The 13236-nt window shown below is 42.4% G+C and overlaps 1 protein-coding gene across 1 annotated transcript in view; it reads left to right on the forward strand.

The window, feature by feature from the left end:
- Positions 1–12235, forward strand: part of Snap91 (synaptosome associated protein 91) — a 108424-nt gene extending 96189 nt beyond the window's left edge. The window contains exons 24-29 of the mRNA XM_050118935.1: positions 1389–1419; positions 2554–2653; positions 4190–4273; positions 4868–4972; positions 8997–9099; positions 10855–12235. Coding sequence (XP_049974892.1) covers positions 1389–1419; positions 2554–2653; positions 4190–4273; positions 4868–4972; positions 8997–9089 — 413 coding nt within the window. The 3' untranslated portion in view covers positions 9090–9099; positions 10855–12235. The remainder of the gene's footprint in view (positions 1–1388; positions 1420–2553; positions 2654–4189; positions 4274–4867; positions 4973–8996; positions 9100–10854) is intronic.
- Positions 12236–13236: the final 1001 nt, after the last annotated feature.

Here is a 13236-nt window from a genome sequence, read left to right on the forward strand (position 1 = left end):
AAAGAAAACAAACTATTGTTTTTCATCAGTGGCTCTGATGCTCTCTTAGGATCTCCTCTACAAGTACCAGGCATCCATGTGGTACACAGACAAACATGCAAGAAGAATTTCTCTCTCTCTCTTTTTTTTTCCAAGACAAAGTTTCTCTCTGAAACAGTCCTGACTGTCTTGGAACTCACTTTGTAGAACAGGCTGGCCTCGAACTCATTGAGATCCTCCTGCCTCTGCCTCCCAAGCGCTGAGATTAAAGGTGTGTGCCACCACTGCCCGGCTGCAAGCAGAATTTTATACCCATAAAATAAAAGTCATTTTTTAAAAACAATCAAAATTATATGTAAAGATTTCTGTATTTGGATTAATTAATATGTATAGTTTATTTTGTAATGCTAAGAAAAGATACAAGAACTAAATATTAAAATCATCATCTAACAAATCAGCTTCACACTTACTAGGGGCACTGTGCTGGCTGCTCGCTCAGCCTCAAGAGCTCAGCTTTGGCAAAGCCTCGCCTTCTCCAGGAGGCCTTGCACCGTTTGGCTCCTTGCCCTCATCCTCCCCTTCTAGCAGCCCGTATCATTTGCTTTTTTCACATCATTGTTTCTTATCTGTGTCACACCATTAGAGTGCAGGTTCCTTCGGCATGGGGGCCCTTAATATGTCTCTTTATTGATATATCCCAAGTGCCTAGGCTAACGCCTACAGCTAAAGCACAATAAATCTTTACCAAGTTGGCAAGTGAAGTGCAGTATGGGTGAGTGGTTGAGCCGGGTATTCCCAAGGTCACTCCCACCTTCACAGTCCACTCGCAGACTCCTAGAACCCAGCCCGTGGTTTGGCTCACGTCTGAGCATCACCGCAGCAGCGAGAGACGGGCACACAGCTGCATAAGACCTTTCAGCCCAAGGAAGCCCCTTAGGGTGTGAGGAGCCAGGGGTTTGGTTGACTGCTAACATGGGCACACTCTGCCTGGCACCCAACTTGCAGGAGGAAGGCGGGTGTTTAGCATAATCGACCCTGCACATGTAACCAGTCTAGACCCAATGATCAGTTAGTCATTATTAGCCCTCATCAAAGACAGCTTTTTATCATGGAAATCACTCCACTGAGGAGGGTCACAGACCTCCACTCTAACAGGGCTTTTCAGATAGCAGTCCAGACCTGGGCAAGTCACACTAAGTGATCCTTAAGACTGATGTGAGATAAACGAATTTAAAATTCTGCTTTTGTTCACTAATATAATTTCTTTTTCAACCAACTGGATACAGTCATTGCTAGGCAAAACTATGGTCCTTTTCTAAGTCTGTGAGTGTTGGATGTCTCAAATACTGAAATATATAAGCTGAATATAAAGATTTAAATTCTTTTTCTTTTCTTTTACCTATTTGTAGATCTTGGAATTTCTGGTACCACAACAAAAAAGTAAGTAGTTGGTTTTTTTTGGTTTTTTTTTTTTTTTTTTTTTTTTTGTATTATCTGCTTTCCTTTGAACAATGTGTTGGTGTGTGTTTATTCAAAACTATCAAAAAAACATTTCACTCGCTTGGGTATGTTATTTCCCAGTCTTCCGTTAGGTAATTTCAGTTGTTTTTCATTTCAATTTACATTCTTGTTGTTAGTCTATTGAAATCTCCAAATTATTGCTCTGCTTTGAGAAAGAGTGATCCGTTTCAGGCCAGGATTGCCACTGTTGTTACATCTGGAAATGTTTTGGGATGGAGTCTTGAGTTTTTTGCATGTTTGTTTTTACACAGGGTTTCTCTGTGTAGCTTAGAGTAGCTTTGAGTTTGAGATTCCGCCCCGTATTTCTGGCTAATGTTAATTTTCGTAACTGGTTCGTAAAACTGATAAACAGTATATCCTTTTCTCGGCTATGTTTTGTCATCAAAACTGAGGCGCATGTTAGAGCTGCACAGTGACTGCCGAGCAGGGTAGAGGTGCTGTACGGCTGTGTGAAGCCCTCTGTTGAACGCCGTCGTCAGTGCATTTGAAATCCAAGAAGTTACAGGGCTGGAGGGATGACTCAGCAGTCACGAGCACAGACTGCTCTAACAGAGGTCCTGGGTTCTGTTCCCAGCACAAGTGACAGATGGGTCACACAACTCCTTGTCACCCCAACTCCAGAGAATCTAACACCTCTGGCCTCCTAGATCCCAGCACACACGTGTGCATACCCACACACAGAAATGTACACATACACATAATTAAAATGACAAAAATAAGTTCAACAAGGTATGTGTCCAGATTGATGGCATCCTGTTTAAAGTTTTTATTATGAATGAAGAAGTCAGTTGAATTTTTTTGGCATCTTTTTCTGTTGTAAGTGGCATGAAGTTCCTGCTGCCACTGAGTTGAAAACACACATTTGTTTTATTTTAAATGCTTGTGCGCTGTCTTAGATACAATATGGCAAGAATCTGTAAATGTTAATCTATACTACATCACCACCAGGTTCCAACAGACCACTTCTAACCCAAGTAGAAGCATCCAGGAAGCCACATGCTGTTTTTCCCTCTGAACTTTGTGTTTTGTTTGTTTTTCACACTTGCCCCTTAGGGGAGATCTCCAGTGGAATGCTGGGGAGAAGAAGCTGACTGGTGGAGCCAACTGGCAACCGAAGGTCACCCCAGCTACATGGTCAGCAGGCGTCCCACCGGTACGTAAGTGAGGCCAGGGGGATATGGGCAGTTTACCAATTTTCAAGTCTACAGAACAAGGATGTTCTGCTTATCTTGACTATTAACATTGTACGCTTAGTTCACATTGAAAGGATATAAGCAAGATGCAGAATTCAATGAAATGCAAATCTCTGGACTTTGCATGGAATGATTACAGCCTATACTTAAATACCCTGTGGTTGCAGTAGCCTTAATAGTAGTATTTATGTTTCTGGTTTATCTGTAAAATTATAGAAATGATTTTCCAGCACATTCCCTGTCATGGATTGTGATACCACTTTATCATATTTTCTGCCAAAATCTCCTGGTCGTCGAAATAAGAAATGAACACATTTTTTTTTTCCTATCAGAAAGGATGAAGTATGCTGACTAGTTTTATGTCAGCCTGACATAAACTAATCTCTTTTTTTTGTTTTGTTTTGTTTTGTTTTTCGAGACAGGGTTTCTCTGTGATTTTGGAGCCTGTCCTGGAACTAGCTCTTGTAGACCAGGCTGGTCTCGAACTCACAAAGATCCGCCTGCCTCTACCTCCTAAGTGCTCGGATTAAAGACATGCGCCACCACCACCCGGCTAAACTAATGTCTTTTCAAAAAAGAAAATCTCAGTTGACAAAATGTCCTCACCAGATTGGCTTGTGGTGCGTTTTCTTGATTGATGATTTCTATGGGAAGGGCCCAGCTTACTGTGGGCAGGCCACTTCTGGCTAGCAGTCCTGAATTGTATGAGAAAGCAGGCTGAGCAATCCATGAGGAGCAAGCCAATAAGCAGAACTCCTCCATGGCCTCTACCTCAGTTGCTGCTTCCAGGCTCCTCCTGCCCTGACTTCACTTCAGGATGGGCTCTAAGCTGTGGGCTGTAATAAACCCTTTTCTCTCCAAGTTGCTTTCTGTCATGGAGTTTAATCATAGCAGTAGAAACCTAACTAAGACAAGTTGTGTTCTATTGTGTGATATTTTGTTTTGAGATCATATTTTTTCATCACACCAATTTTACACCTGAAACCAGATCATCATCCTTTCCATAAGGTTTAAAAGATATTCATTTTTATATTTCAAATTACCATATCTTCAATTTTTTTTTTTAGCAAAACTAGGAAAGGCACTTTTCCCAAGCCCACCAATAATTTTCCTCCCTTGGGCACACCCCTGCCTGTCTAAGTCTGTCTGTCGCTATAGTGTCTAACCCTCTGCTGCATTTTGGAGAATAGAATGGTGGGAGGAACTGGCTCACTGGAGTTCAATTCTTTCACAGTGAGAGCGGGCTAGGCAGAGGGAGGTTTGAGCAACTGCAAGCCCATGAATCCGAACAGCACCACAAAAGTGAACCTCAAACCATTGCTATGGTGCCCGTCATCTTTTAAATTCTAGACGTGGAGTTTGAGGATGCTTTGTTATATCCACATACACAAGCTTGAAATGCACACGTTTTAAAATTCTAGCCTAGCAGATTAAAACCATGTTATGTTGTTTCTTTCTTATTTGTTCCGTGTGGTTCTGTGGGCACGCGTGTGCAGCAGGGCACGGTTCCTCCAACCAGCTCAGTTCCTCCGGGTGCCGGGGCCCCAGCTGTTGGGCAGCCTGGAGCAGGATTTGGAATGGTGAGTGATGACCTGTGTCAAAAACCTGTCGTTGACATTCCTCACGTCCTTCCACACTCTCAAACGAACAGGTACTCCTTCAGGAAGTACAGTTAAGGAACCTACGACTTAAATCATCTGCTTTGGGCCTCAACCAGCCTGGCCAGGGAGTAGGGAAGCAGTTACAATGTGTATGAATATATTGACATAAAATTACGGCACATTGTCATATCATTTTGGAGATGATATTTACTACATATTTTAGTTCAGTCATCAAACACAATCCTTTCTCTACTGGATCTTTTCACTCTGCACATCCATCTTCAGCACGTTGGGGCCATCCTGCATAAGGAAGCTAGCTCTTGTCTACTTAAGAACTAATCCAGCAGGAGGTGAATACACAGCTTCTGAGTGGAACGAGGATGCCGCATGGCCAGCCAGACTTGTACACACAGCTCAGGGTCCTTTTCCCCATCTGACAGGGTCACATAATAGACCATAGTTCCTACCTGCGTGGTTTTCTCAGCAGTATTCCAAAGCATGTTAAAGGTGTGCCTGTCCGGTTTTGCACTCATGGGTCTCAGACCTGCTCTGAGAGTCTTCGTTCCTTTGCAGCCTCCTGCGGGGACAGGCATGACCATGATGCCTCAGCAGCCGGTCATGTTCGCACAGCCCATGATGAGACCACCCTTTGGAGCCGCAGCTGTGCCGGGCACACAGGTCAGTCCCCAGCACCCTCCATTTAGTCCTAAACATAAACTGCTGTGCTGTTTGTTAGTGGTGTGATGAAGAGGCAAGAGGAACAGCCCCACTCTCCACCCTCAGCAGCCTGAGGAGTTCTCAGGCCAGGAGTTCTCTGGGGTTCATGGCTTGAAAAAAAAGTAGTCTTGCAAGACTAGCCAGTGTGAAGCAGAATTGGTGGTTAATAAAGACTGAACAGGAAGGTTAAAGAAAATTGCTCAGAGAGAAAGACACAGCTCAGAGAGTGGTTGTAGACTTCTCTAAGTGACCGTCATGGTTCATTGTCAGGTATTTGGTTTGGGTGGGTTGAAGACACTGTCTTGAAAGAGTGCTAAGGACCTTACAAGAGATCACTGGGGGTTCGTATCGTGTGACAGGCTCACGGTGGATAAGTTAGAGTTTAGATCACAGGGATGCCAGAAGGTAGGACGCCTTACTGTAAACAGTATTAACACTTCTGTTTGAGATTCCCCAGGGTAGTTCTTGGAAAACCCTCCCCGAGGTTCTTAGATATGAATATCTCTATATAGAGGGATTGTTATTTCTAGGTTAGCCTTCACAGCAAATGTTTGTTGGGCTGGAATTCTTGCTTCAATCAGACTCCAGGGTGAGGGGCTCCTGTCCTATCGTGTTCTCCGTCTCTCTATCCTGCCTCCCTCGGTGTGGCCGTTAAAAGGTGTTCTTACCTAATGGCTCTCATAGCTGTTGTTTCAGGAGTGAAGGGGCATGGAAGCAGTGTGTGGTGTGGAGACAGTGACTGAGAACTAACCATCCTGGGGTCCTTCTCTTTTTCCTCTACTTAATCAGAATGGCTCCTTTAGGGTACCTGATACCTTTGTCCCAGTGATGAGGTTAGGTTGGGGTTGGGTTTTTTTCTTTTGTTTTGATTTTTTTTTTGTTTTATTTTTTTTAAGATGATTTCATCCAGCCCAGGCTGATCTCAAATTCACTGTGTAGCCAAGACTGGCCTTACTGTCTGTCTCCATCCACGTCCCAGCTGCTGGGATTACAGATAGTGTGGAGTCACAGTTGTCTAAGCTGCAGGGTCTACCCTGAATTCTGTCAGCAGCAGCACTGAGTTCCCAAACTGCAGAGTCCCCATAAAAATTGCTTCTCTTTTAATTCCAGCTACACGTCTGGGAGTCCCCAGGGCCACCCTCGCTTCAGATGGGCTGTATATAAAACTAAGGTTCTCTGTGACCTCACTCTGCTTAGATTTACCATAGTGACTCACAGAACTGAGGGAAGTACAAGATTCATGGTTATAGTTTTATTGACGTGAAAGGATACAAATTAGATGCAGCTAGAGGAGAAGAGATGATAGGAACATCTGGGAGCTGTCCAAGCCTGGGACGGCTCTAGCATCTGTGTGTGACAGGATTGACAGCTGGGGGAGATAAGTCTGGCTTCAGTACCACATTATTGCGGCCTTGCTGCACAGTAACGATTGGTTGAACCTATGAGTTGAACTCAATCTCCAATCCCTCCCCATCCCGGAGGCCATACTTGCTATTATGTGGCCCAAAGACTCACCAACATAATAACTGATTAGCCTTTCTGGTATGGCCAGCCTCCATCTACCCTGAGTCATCTCAGCATCCATCTGGAAGGGCCTATGAGTCATGCTTAGTTAGTATAAATTCTCAGGGTTGCTCTAGTTTGCTTCCTGTTGCTATGAGAAGCAACACGACCAACAGCAAATTGTGGGGGAAGGGTTTATTTCAGCTTACAGTTTATGGTCCATTGTAAAGAGTTAGGGCAGGAGTTCAGGGCCGTCGCCTAGAGACAAGACAAAGACCATGGTGGGATGCTGCTTCTACAAGGCTTATACCCTCCAGGGCCACCTGTCTAGGGATGACACCACCCACAGTGGCCTAGGCTTTCCCATATCAGTCATTACAAGAAAATAAGCTCGCCTACCAATCTGATGGAGGCATTTTCTTAGCTGAGGTTCCCTCTTCTCAGAGGACTCCAGCTTGTGTTGAGTTGGGAAAAAAAAAAAAAAACTACATAGAGGGGGCTTCCAGGAGCAACTCTGAATAACAAAGTCACGCCTGTCCCTTAGGATATCACTGAGGTTTAGAGTTTATCAGGTAGGTTCCCCAGTGAAGGGAAAACCTGGTTTTAGTGAGGCCAAATTCCCTACTCCACCAGCCGCTTACAGAAATGCAAAAGGCATTACGCCATGTAAGGGCTTTGCTGCTAATATTAGCCATGCTGGAAGGCGTTCTCTCTTGGTTCTTCTTCTCACTTGTTAGTAATATAAAGAGACATGTGTCTCTGAGCAGCTGGCCTGGGCACAGTGGGAACCCAAAATTATAACTTCAGTAGCAACTTGCTGATCAAACTAAACCAAATGGCTCCAGTTGTTGAATTTAATGACGTCAGTAAACGGCTTCACTCCTGTGGCATTTTAAATGTAACAAATGGATGTTTATGTTGTCTTTTCTTATAGGACACTTACTTAGAACTTTTAAACATTATTTTCAGTGTGTGAAAGCCTTAGAAATGAGTTAATATATACAATTTTGTCACATAAGGTAATTATTTTTCTTGTATAATACCATCAGGTATTACTTGATTTGAAGAATGAAAATGAAAAACACGTAGCATGAAATAATTTGATAATTGATGTTACAGTAAGCCCTGGAATAGCATGCAATATCTATGTAGTATTGATTTACTTAAGCTTTTCCTTTTTTAGTCCTCACCATATGGCCCCGGCTGGCCTAGGTGTTAACTGTCTAGATCAGACTGCCCTACAGAGGTCTGCCTCTGCCTCCCAAGTGCTAGTATCAAAGGTGTGCACCACCATACCTGGCCCAATATTTGAATTCTATTTCCTCTATCAAAATAAAGCATAGGTGGCCAATAGAATAACCCAACCTGCATTTATAACTTTCCTGTAGAAAACTGTTTTGTCACCAATGCCCAGGCCATCTATTATTTTAGTTAATTGTCATAATATTGTCATAATATCTCACATGTTGTGGGTTAAGCCTTCAATTTCTGCCAAGCAGTTTCAAGCTTTAAACACTGATTTTCCCTGACATTCTGTGAAATGTGACATCAGTTTTAGAGATGAGATTGGCAGATACTACAGCCAGTAGATTAGACATGGGGACAGATTCAGCATCCCGGCCTCTGGAGCTGCCCTTCCCGAACCACACACGCAGATACCCCACCCAACAGTCCCAGATTTCAGGAACTTCTGTCGTCTTGAGATGAATTGGCTTCAAAACAGAGGTGTCGACCATTGCTCCAGACAGGCTGCCTGCAGACGTTTTAAGGCGTTCCCTTGCCAGTCTTAAAAGTAGGGCCCCCAGAAGATTCTTCTGCGGTCGGTAATCACAGTATTGGGTATACACGCAAGATAAGATCTGTGGTCCTTTGCTGCAAGCTTAGATGGGCTGGATTGGGGCTAGGAAATGACTTGTTTATCTGATACACACACTGCCCCACAGCTGTGTCTCATTTAAAATAATTTCTGTGAAGCACCGACATAGTTAATAAAGTAATTTCTTACCATACTGTCTGCAAACTTACGTCTCAGTACCCCTGAAACTCACTCTTCCTATAAGAAAGACCGGGTAACCCTTTTCTTAATAGTTGATGTCACTAACCACTCCAGGTAAGAATGCTTACTGCATTCTCTCTCCGTGTGTGTGTGTGTGTGTGTGTGTGTGTGTGTGTGTCTGTGTGTGTGTTACTGTATATTCTTATATCTTCCTAACTTAAACTCTTCTCCCATAGTCCCCATATTTCACCTTGGCTGAATCTGATGTCAAAGAATTTCAGAAAAATCCAAAAACCATTCCTAGTGCGTTTTTCCACTCCAAAGTTAAGCACAGCCCAGACGACGTAGAATGAAGCAGCTGTATTGACTTTTAGCCATCTGCTCTTCTGTGTGTTTGTTTTCCCTGGTATATGTTCTGCCTAATGCTTACCTGTCTCTCTTGTGCTTTCTGTTTCTGCTCTCTGGGGCTGGCCTCTTCCCCATTAGCTTTCTCCAAGCCCTACACCTGCCACTCAGAGTCCCAAGAAACCTCCAGCAAAGGACCCATTAGCGGATCTTAACATCAAGGATTTCTTGTAAACAATTTAAGGTATCTGATGTTGAGTTTTTCCTGTGAGCTTGTTATAGTGAGCTTTGTGCAGTGCTTAAAACTGTTCTAGTTATGAAGTTGTAGATGATGGATGGATGGATGGATGGATGGATGGATGGATGGATGGATGGGTGGGTAGATAGGTATATTTAAATGGTTAGAGCTTTTAAAGTTGACATCAAAGCCTGTTCTTATCAGTGAACTTTTAAAATAATCATTTGTTAAACTATGGGGGAAAAAACTTATCTTGAACAGCACAAAAATTATACTGATGAGGCAGAAGTCTCCCAGCTGCTAAGCTAACTGGGAGATACCACCGTATCTATCCCATAATAACTAGACTTCATGGGTGCCAGCATTTATTATACTGAATTTGGAAGATACTTAAAAATATGTTTGGCTACATAACCACATCTTGTCTTTATCCTTATTTTTCATGTTAAGGTAAAGCTTGAATTCTTACCCTTTGCATTTATTCAAGCTGAATTTTGAAAACCTGGCAATTTTGGCTTCTGTTTCATAAATTTAATTTACCGAATGGTTCACAATGAACATGAGGGAGGAACTGGATGGAAGGGAACGCTTACTTTCAGCCCGGCACCTAACACAGTCAGTAGCTGCTTGCAGCGGTGCTCAATATTACTTTACATATTCACTCAATATTTTCCACATCAGATTTGCTGTTTTATAACTGAAAGAACTGGTCCTTGAGCATGAAATGATTTTTTAAGGTCTGGCCAAAAGAACAGTAAGAATGTGGGAGCTTTGAAGCACAGTGCAGTGTGGTTTCTATCATATATCCACTGCCCACATTTATTAACTCCTGACATTTTTTTGTATGTGTGGGTTAACAGTAGCCAGGCATGGTGACCCAAGCCTGTGACTCTAACACACTAGAGGCTGAGGCAGGAGGATTGAGAATTCGAGGCCAACTTAGGCCACATAATAAAATCTATTTTAAATGAAATTGTTGATAAACCATTTTAATGCCTTGACATCTCAGTCAGATTTTTTTTTTCTTGTGGCCATCCTGTCTGTTCCCCTCAGATCACCAAGGTAGACACATACAACACCACCTCTCCCGGCAGCTTGTTTCTAGAATGGCAAGGAGACTGCTTAGAGAAGTCTCTCATTGAGGAGCTCTTGCTGTCAACGCAGACAAGAAGCCTTGAAAAGTGGCAGACACAAAGGGAGTCTTGAGACAGTCTCATCCCTAAGATACACACCCCGAGCAGACAAGCATTTTATGAAGAAGAGATAGATGCCTTCTGACCCTCGAGAGGATTTCCCAAGAGAAAGAGTGAGTGGCTGGAGTAAGCAGAGGTAGCAGAGAAGACACAAGCCCCTGAGGCTGGCCTTCCCTTTCCAGTCCACACTGGTCCAACTCCTGAGTGGCTCACTGATGAACATGAAAAATAATGGCAGTTGCTGCCTTTCCACCTTTTCTGTCGCTGCCCATATTTACAGAGTAGCTCTTAGAGGTTGAGACCAAGATCGCTAGTGTCAAAGTTTTTAAAGTTTGTTGATAAAATGTTTCTCTAAACTGGAACTGTACATAGAATTGTTTAAGTTTCCTGAGTTGATTTTTAAGCTTATCTTGAAAACTTTGGAAAACCGTAAATGTGAGTTTGTTCATCCCGAACCCTTTTGTGTACAGACGTTTTACACTATGAAGGGAAATTGTCAGGGAGGTCATATGTTTGAGGGGTTTTGTCAGCATGTTTTCTAATTCAAGTATTTTTTTTTTCTTTACAGCTGCAATTTTTGTGACTGAATAGGAAAAAATAACGTGAGTTTGGAAACTTCAAATAAGATTGATGCTCGGAGTTTCACAGTGAGCCACCAGTACCAAACCCAGTGCTGACTGTAACTTCTCTTCCAGACACACAGCACAGCTGTGACCGTGAACATTAGGAATGTGACTACCTTAGCTGTTATCCCTACTCTCGAACTCGTAGCGTATTTGGGTTGTTTGTGTGTTGTACGATGTAAACAATGAATGGATGTTTCCAATGCCTTTAGTGCTTTTCTGGACGTTGCCCATGGACGGATGATGCAGCTGTTGTGTGGTGAGCCATTTGGAAAGATGTGTCTGTGTTTTTGAAGGTTTTAGTGTATATATCTATAACTTTTGGACACACCCTCAAGTCCTCCCGCGAACTCTCTTCTCTTCTGTACCTCGTTACAAATGCCATGTGATAACTATCAGCTAGTGAGGAAAACGCTCTACTATGCGAAACCTTTTTCGGTGTGAAGTACATTTTTCCAATCACAGAAACTTCAACTGTTGTGAGAAATGTTTATTTTTGTGCACTGTATATGTTAAGAAATTTTATTTTAAAAAAATAATGAAGTTTAATGTCCATAATGAAACTTCTCCTTGATGAAGCTATCTTATTGAGAATGAGAAAAAAAATCCTATGAGAAGTCCATATTTATCACTGCTATATTAAGATATATATTTTAATTATATTTGCAGGTTTTGCATCTAAATTGACCTATTTATTCATTTTTGATCAAAGGCACTGACAAGTGGAGTCTTTCTATTGTGTCTGTGGAAATGCAGTTAGATTTGTGCTGTTTATGTGACTATGAATGTGCCCCAAGAGACACCTGTAATTTAAAGATAACTGCAGATATTTTTCCTTCACTGTGGGTTTACGTGCATCTGTTCAGTTAGTGTTTCTTTGTGTGTTTTATAGACTAGTGTTTATCCATCCTATGATTGAGCTCAAAGTGACTTCTGTTGTACCTCTGTGATAGGATTGACACCAGTTCAGCGAATTGAATCTTTTAATGTACATACTGTATCCTTTGGTTTTTAGTTTGTTGTCATACTCTCTGTGTTGATGGCTTGGCTGAAGATTTTGATGTGTGCACAAGGTCACTGTTGATCAGTGTTGTTTAGTGGCTTGGCAGCTCTTTGTAAAAGCATATTGGGTTGGAAAGGCATTTGCCTATTTTTCAAATTACTTAATAGCTGTATGGTACCCTTTAAAGTGGTTGTATCTGAATTTACTGTGGGGATAACATACACTGTAATGGGGGGAAATTACCTAAAACCAATTTCAAAATGGCTTTTCTTTGTATTTTGGTTTAAAACCCAGTGCATGTCTGCCCTCTGAGATGCAATAAACACCTTGAACAAAGAAAATACAAACATAATCTTTCAATCTGTGGTTACTTTTTAATGACATGTAGTATATGCAAATATTGAGAGGTCTAGAGAGATGGTCAGAGGCTGAGCAGGGAATTCCCTTCCTGATGTCATTCACATTCCTGCTCAACCACCCAGTTTGCCTCAGGCAATTTGCTTGACTTCTTTTAGCTTTCATTTTCTCTTCTGCGGTGTGCCTATTCTATGAGCTAATGAACAGAGGCATTGGCACAGTGTAGCAGTAAATACTGCTGTTGTTACTTTTAAAAGTTAAAGGGTGGGCTGAAAAGATGGCTCTGCCATTAGAAACACAGGACTAGGACTTGATTCCTGGCATCCACGTGGCAGCTCACAACTGTTTGTAACTCCAGTCCCAGAGATTCCAGCGCCCTCTTTTGGGCTCTACAGGCATCAGGCACAATATCAGACACAAATATATATGCAGACCTATACACATATACACCTATACACATTTGATAAGCTTTAAATTTTTTAGTTGCTGTGATCTTTTTTGTTATAGATTTGATTTTTCTCATTGCAAGAATGGTAGAAGATAAAGAATAAAAAAAAAGTATTTAAGTGGAGGATGTAGTATGATTCCAAAATAAAGCACAGCCACAGAGGTGTGTTTCAAAATTCAGTAAGTATGGCACCTGTCCCGCAAGTTAACTACATGCCTCACTGACCTGTTTATATAGACCAGCTGGGAGCAATGTCCAGCCATCCACGTACATCAGCCATTGCAAAATTTAAATTCATAGCCTGGAGACCCCTTCTCAGGGGATGCACCTAGGATTGCAGAGTACAGCCCTGCACAGGGCCAGAGCCAAAAAGTGGCCTCTAGAGAGGGAGAATTCTCTGTCAATGATCGTATGCTTTGCTGCTAAACCAACTTTTAATTCCCCTCCAGATGTTCTCGTCCTGTGGCTCCTTCCTTCCTCCCTCCCCTTTATTATTCCTTTAAAAACGGCGGCGTGGGT

This window comes from Alexandromys fortis, unplaced genomic scaffold, assembly GCF_014885135.2.
Source record: "Alexandromys fortis isolate MF-2015 unplaced genomic scaffold, M_Fortis_MF-2015_v1.1 scaffold_164, whole genome shotgun sequence".
NCBI classification, from domain to species: Eukaryota; Metazoa; Chordata; class Mammalia; order Rodentia; family Cricetidae; genus Alexandromys; species Alexandromys fortis.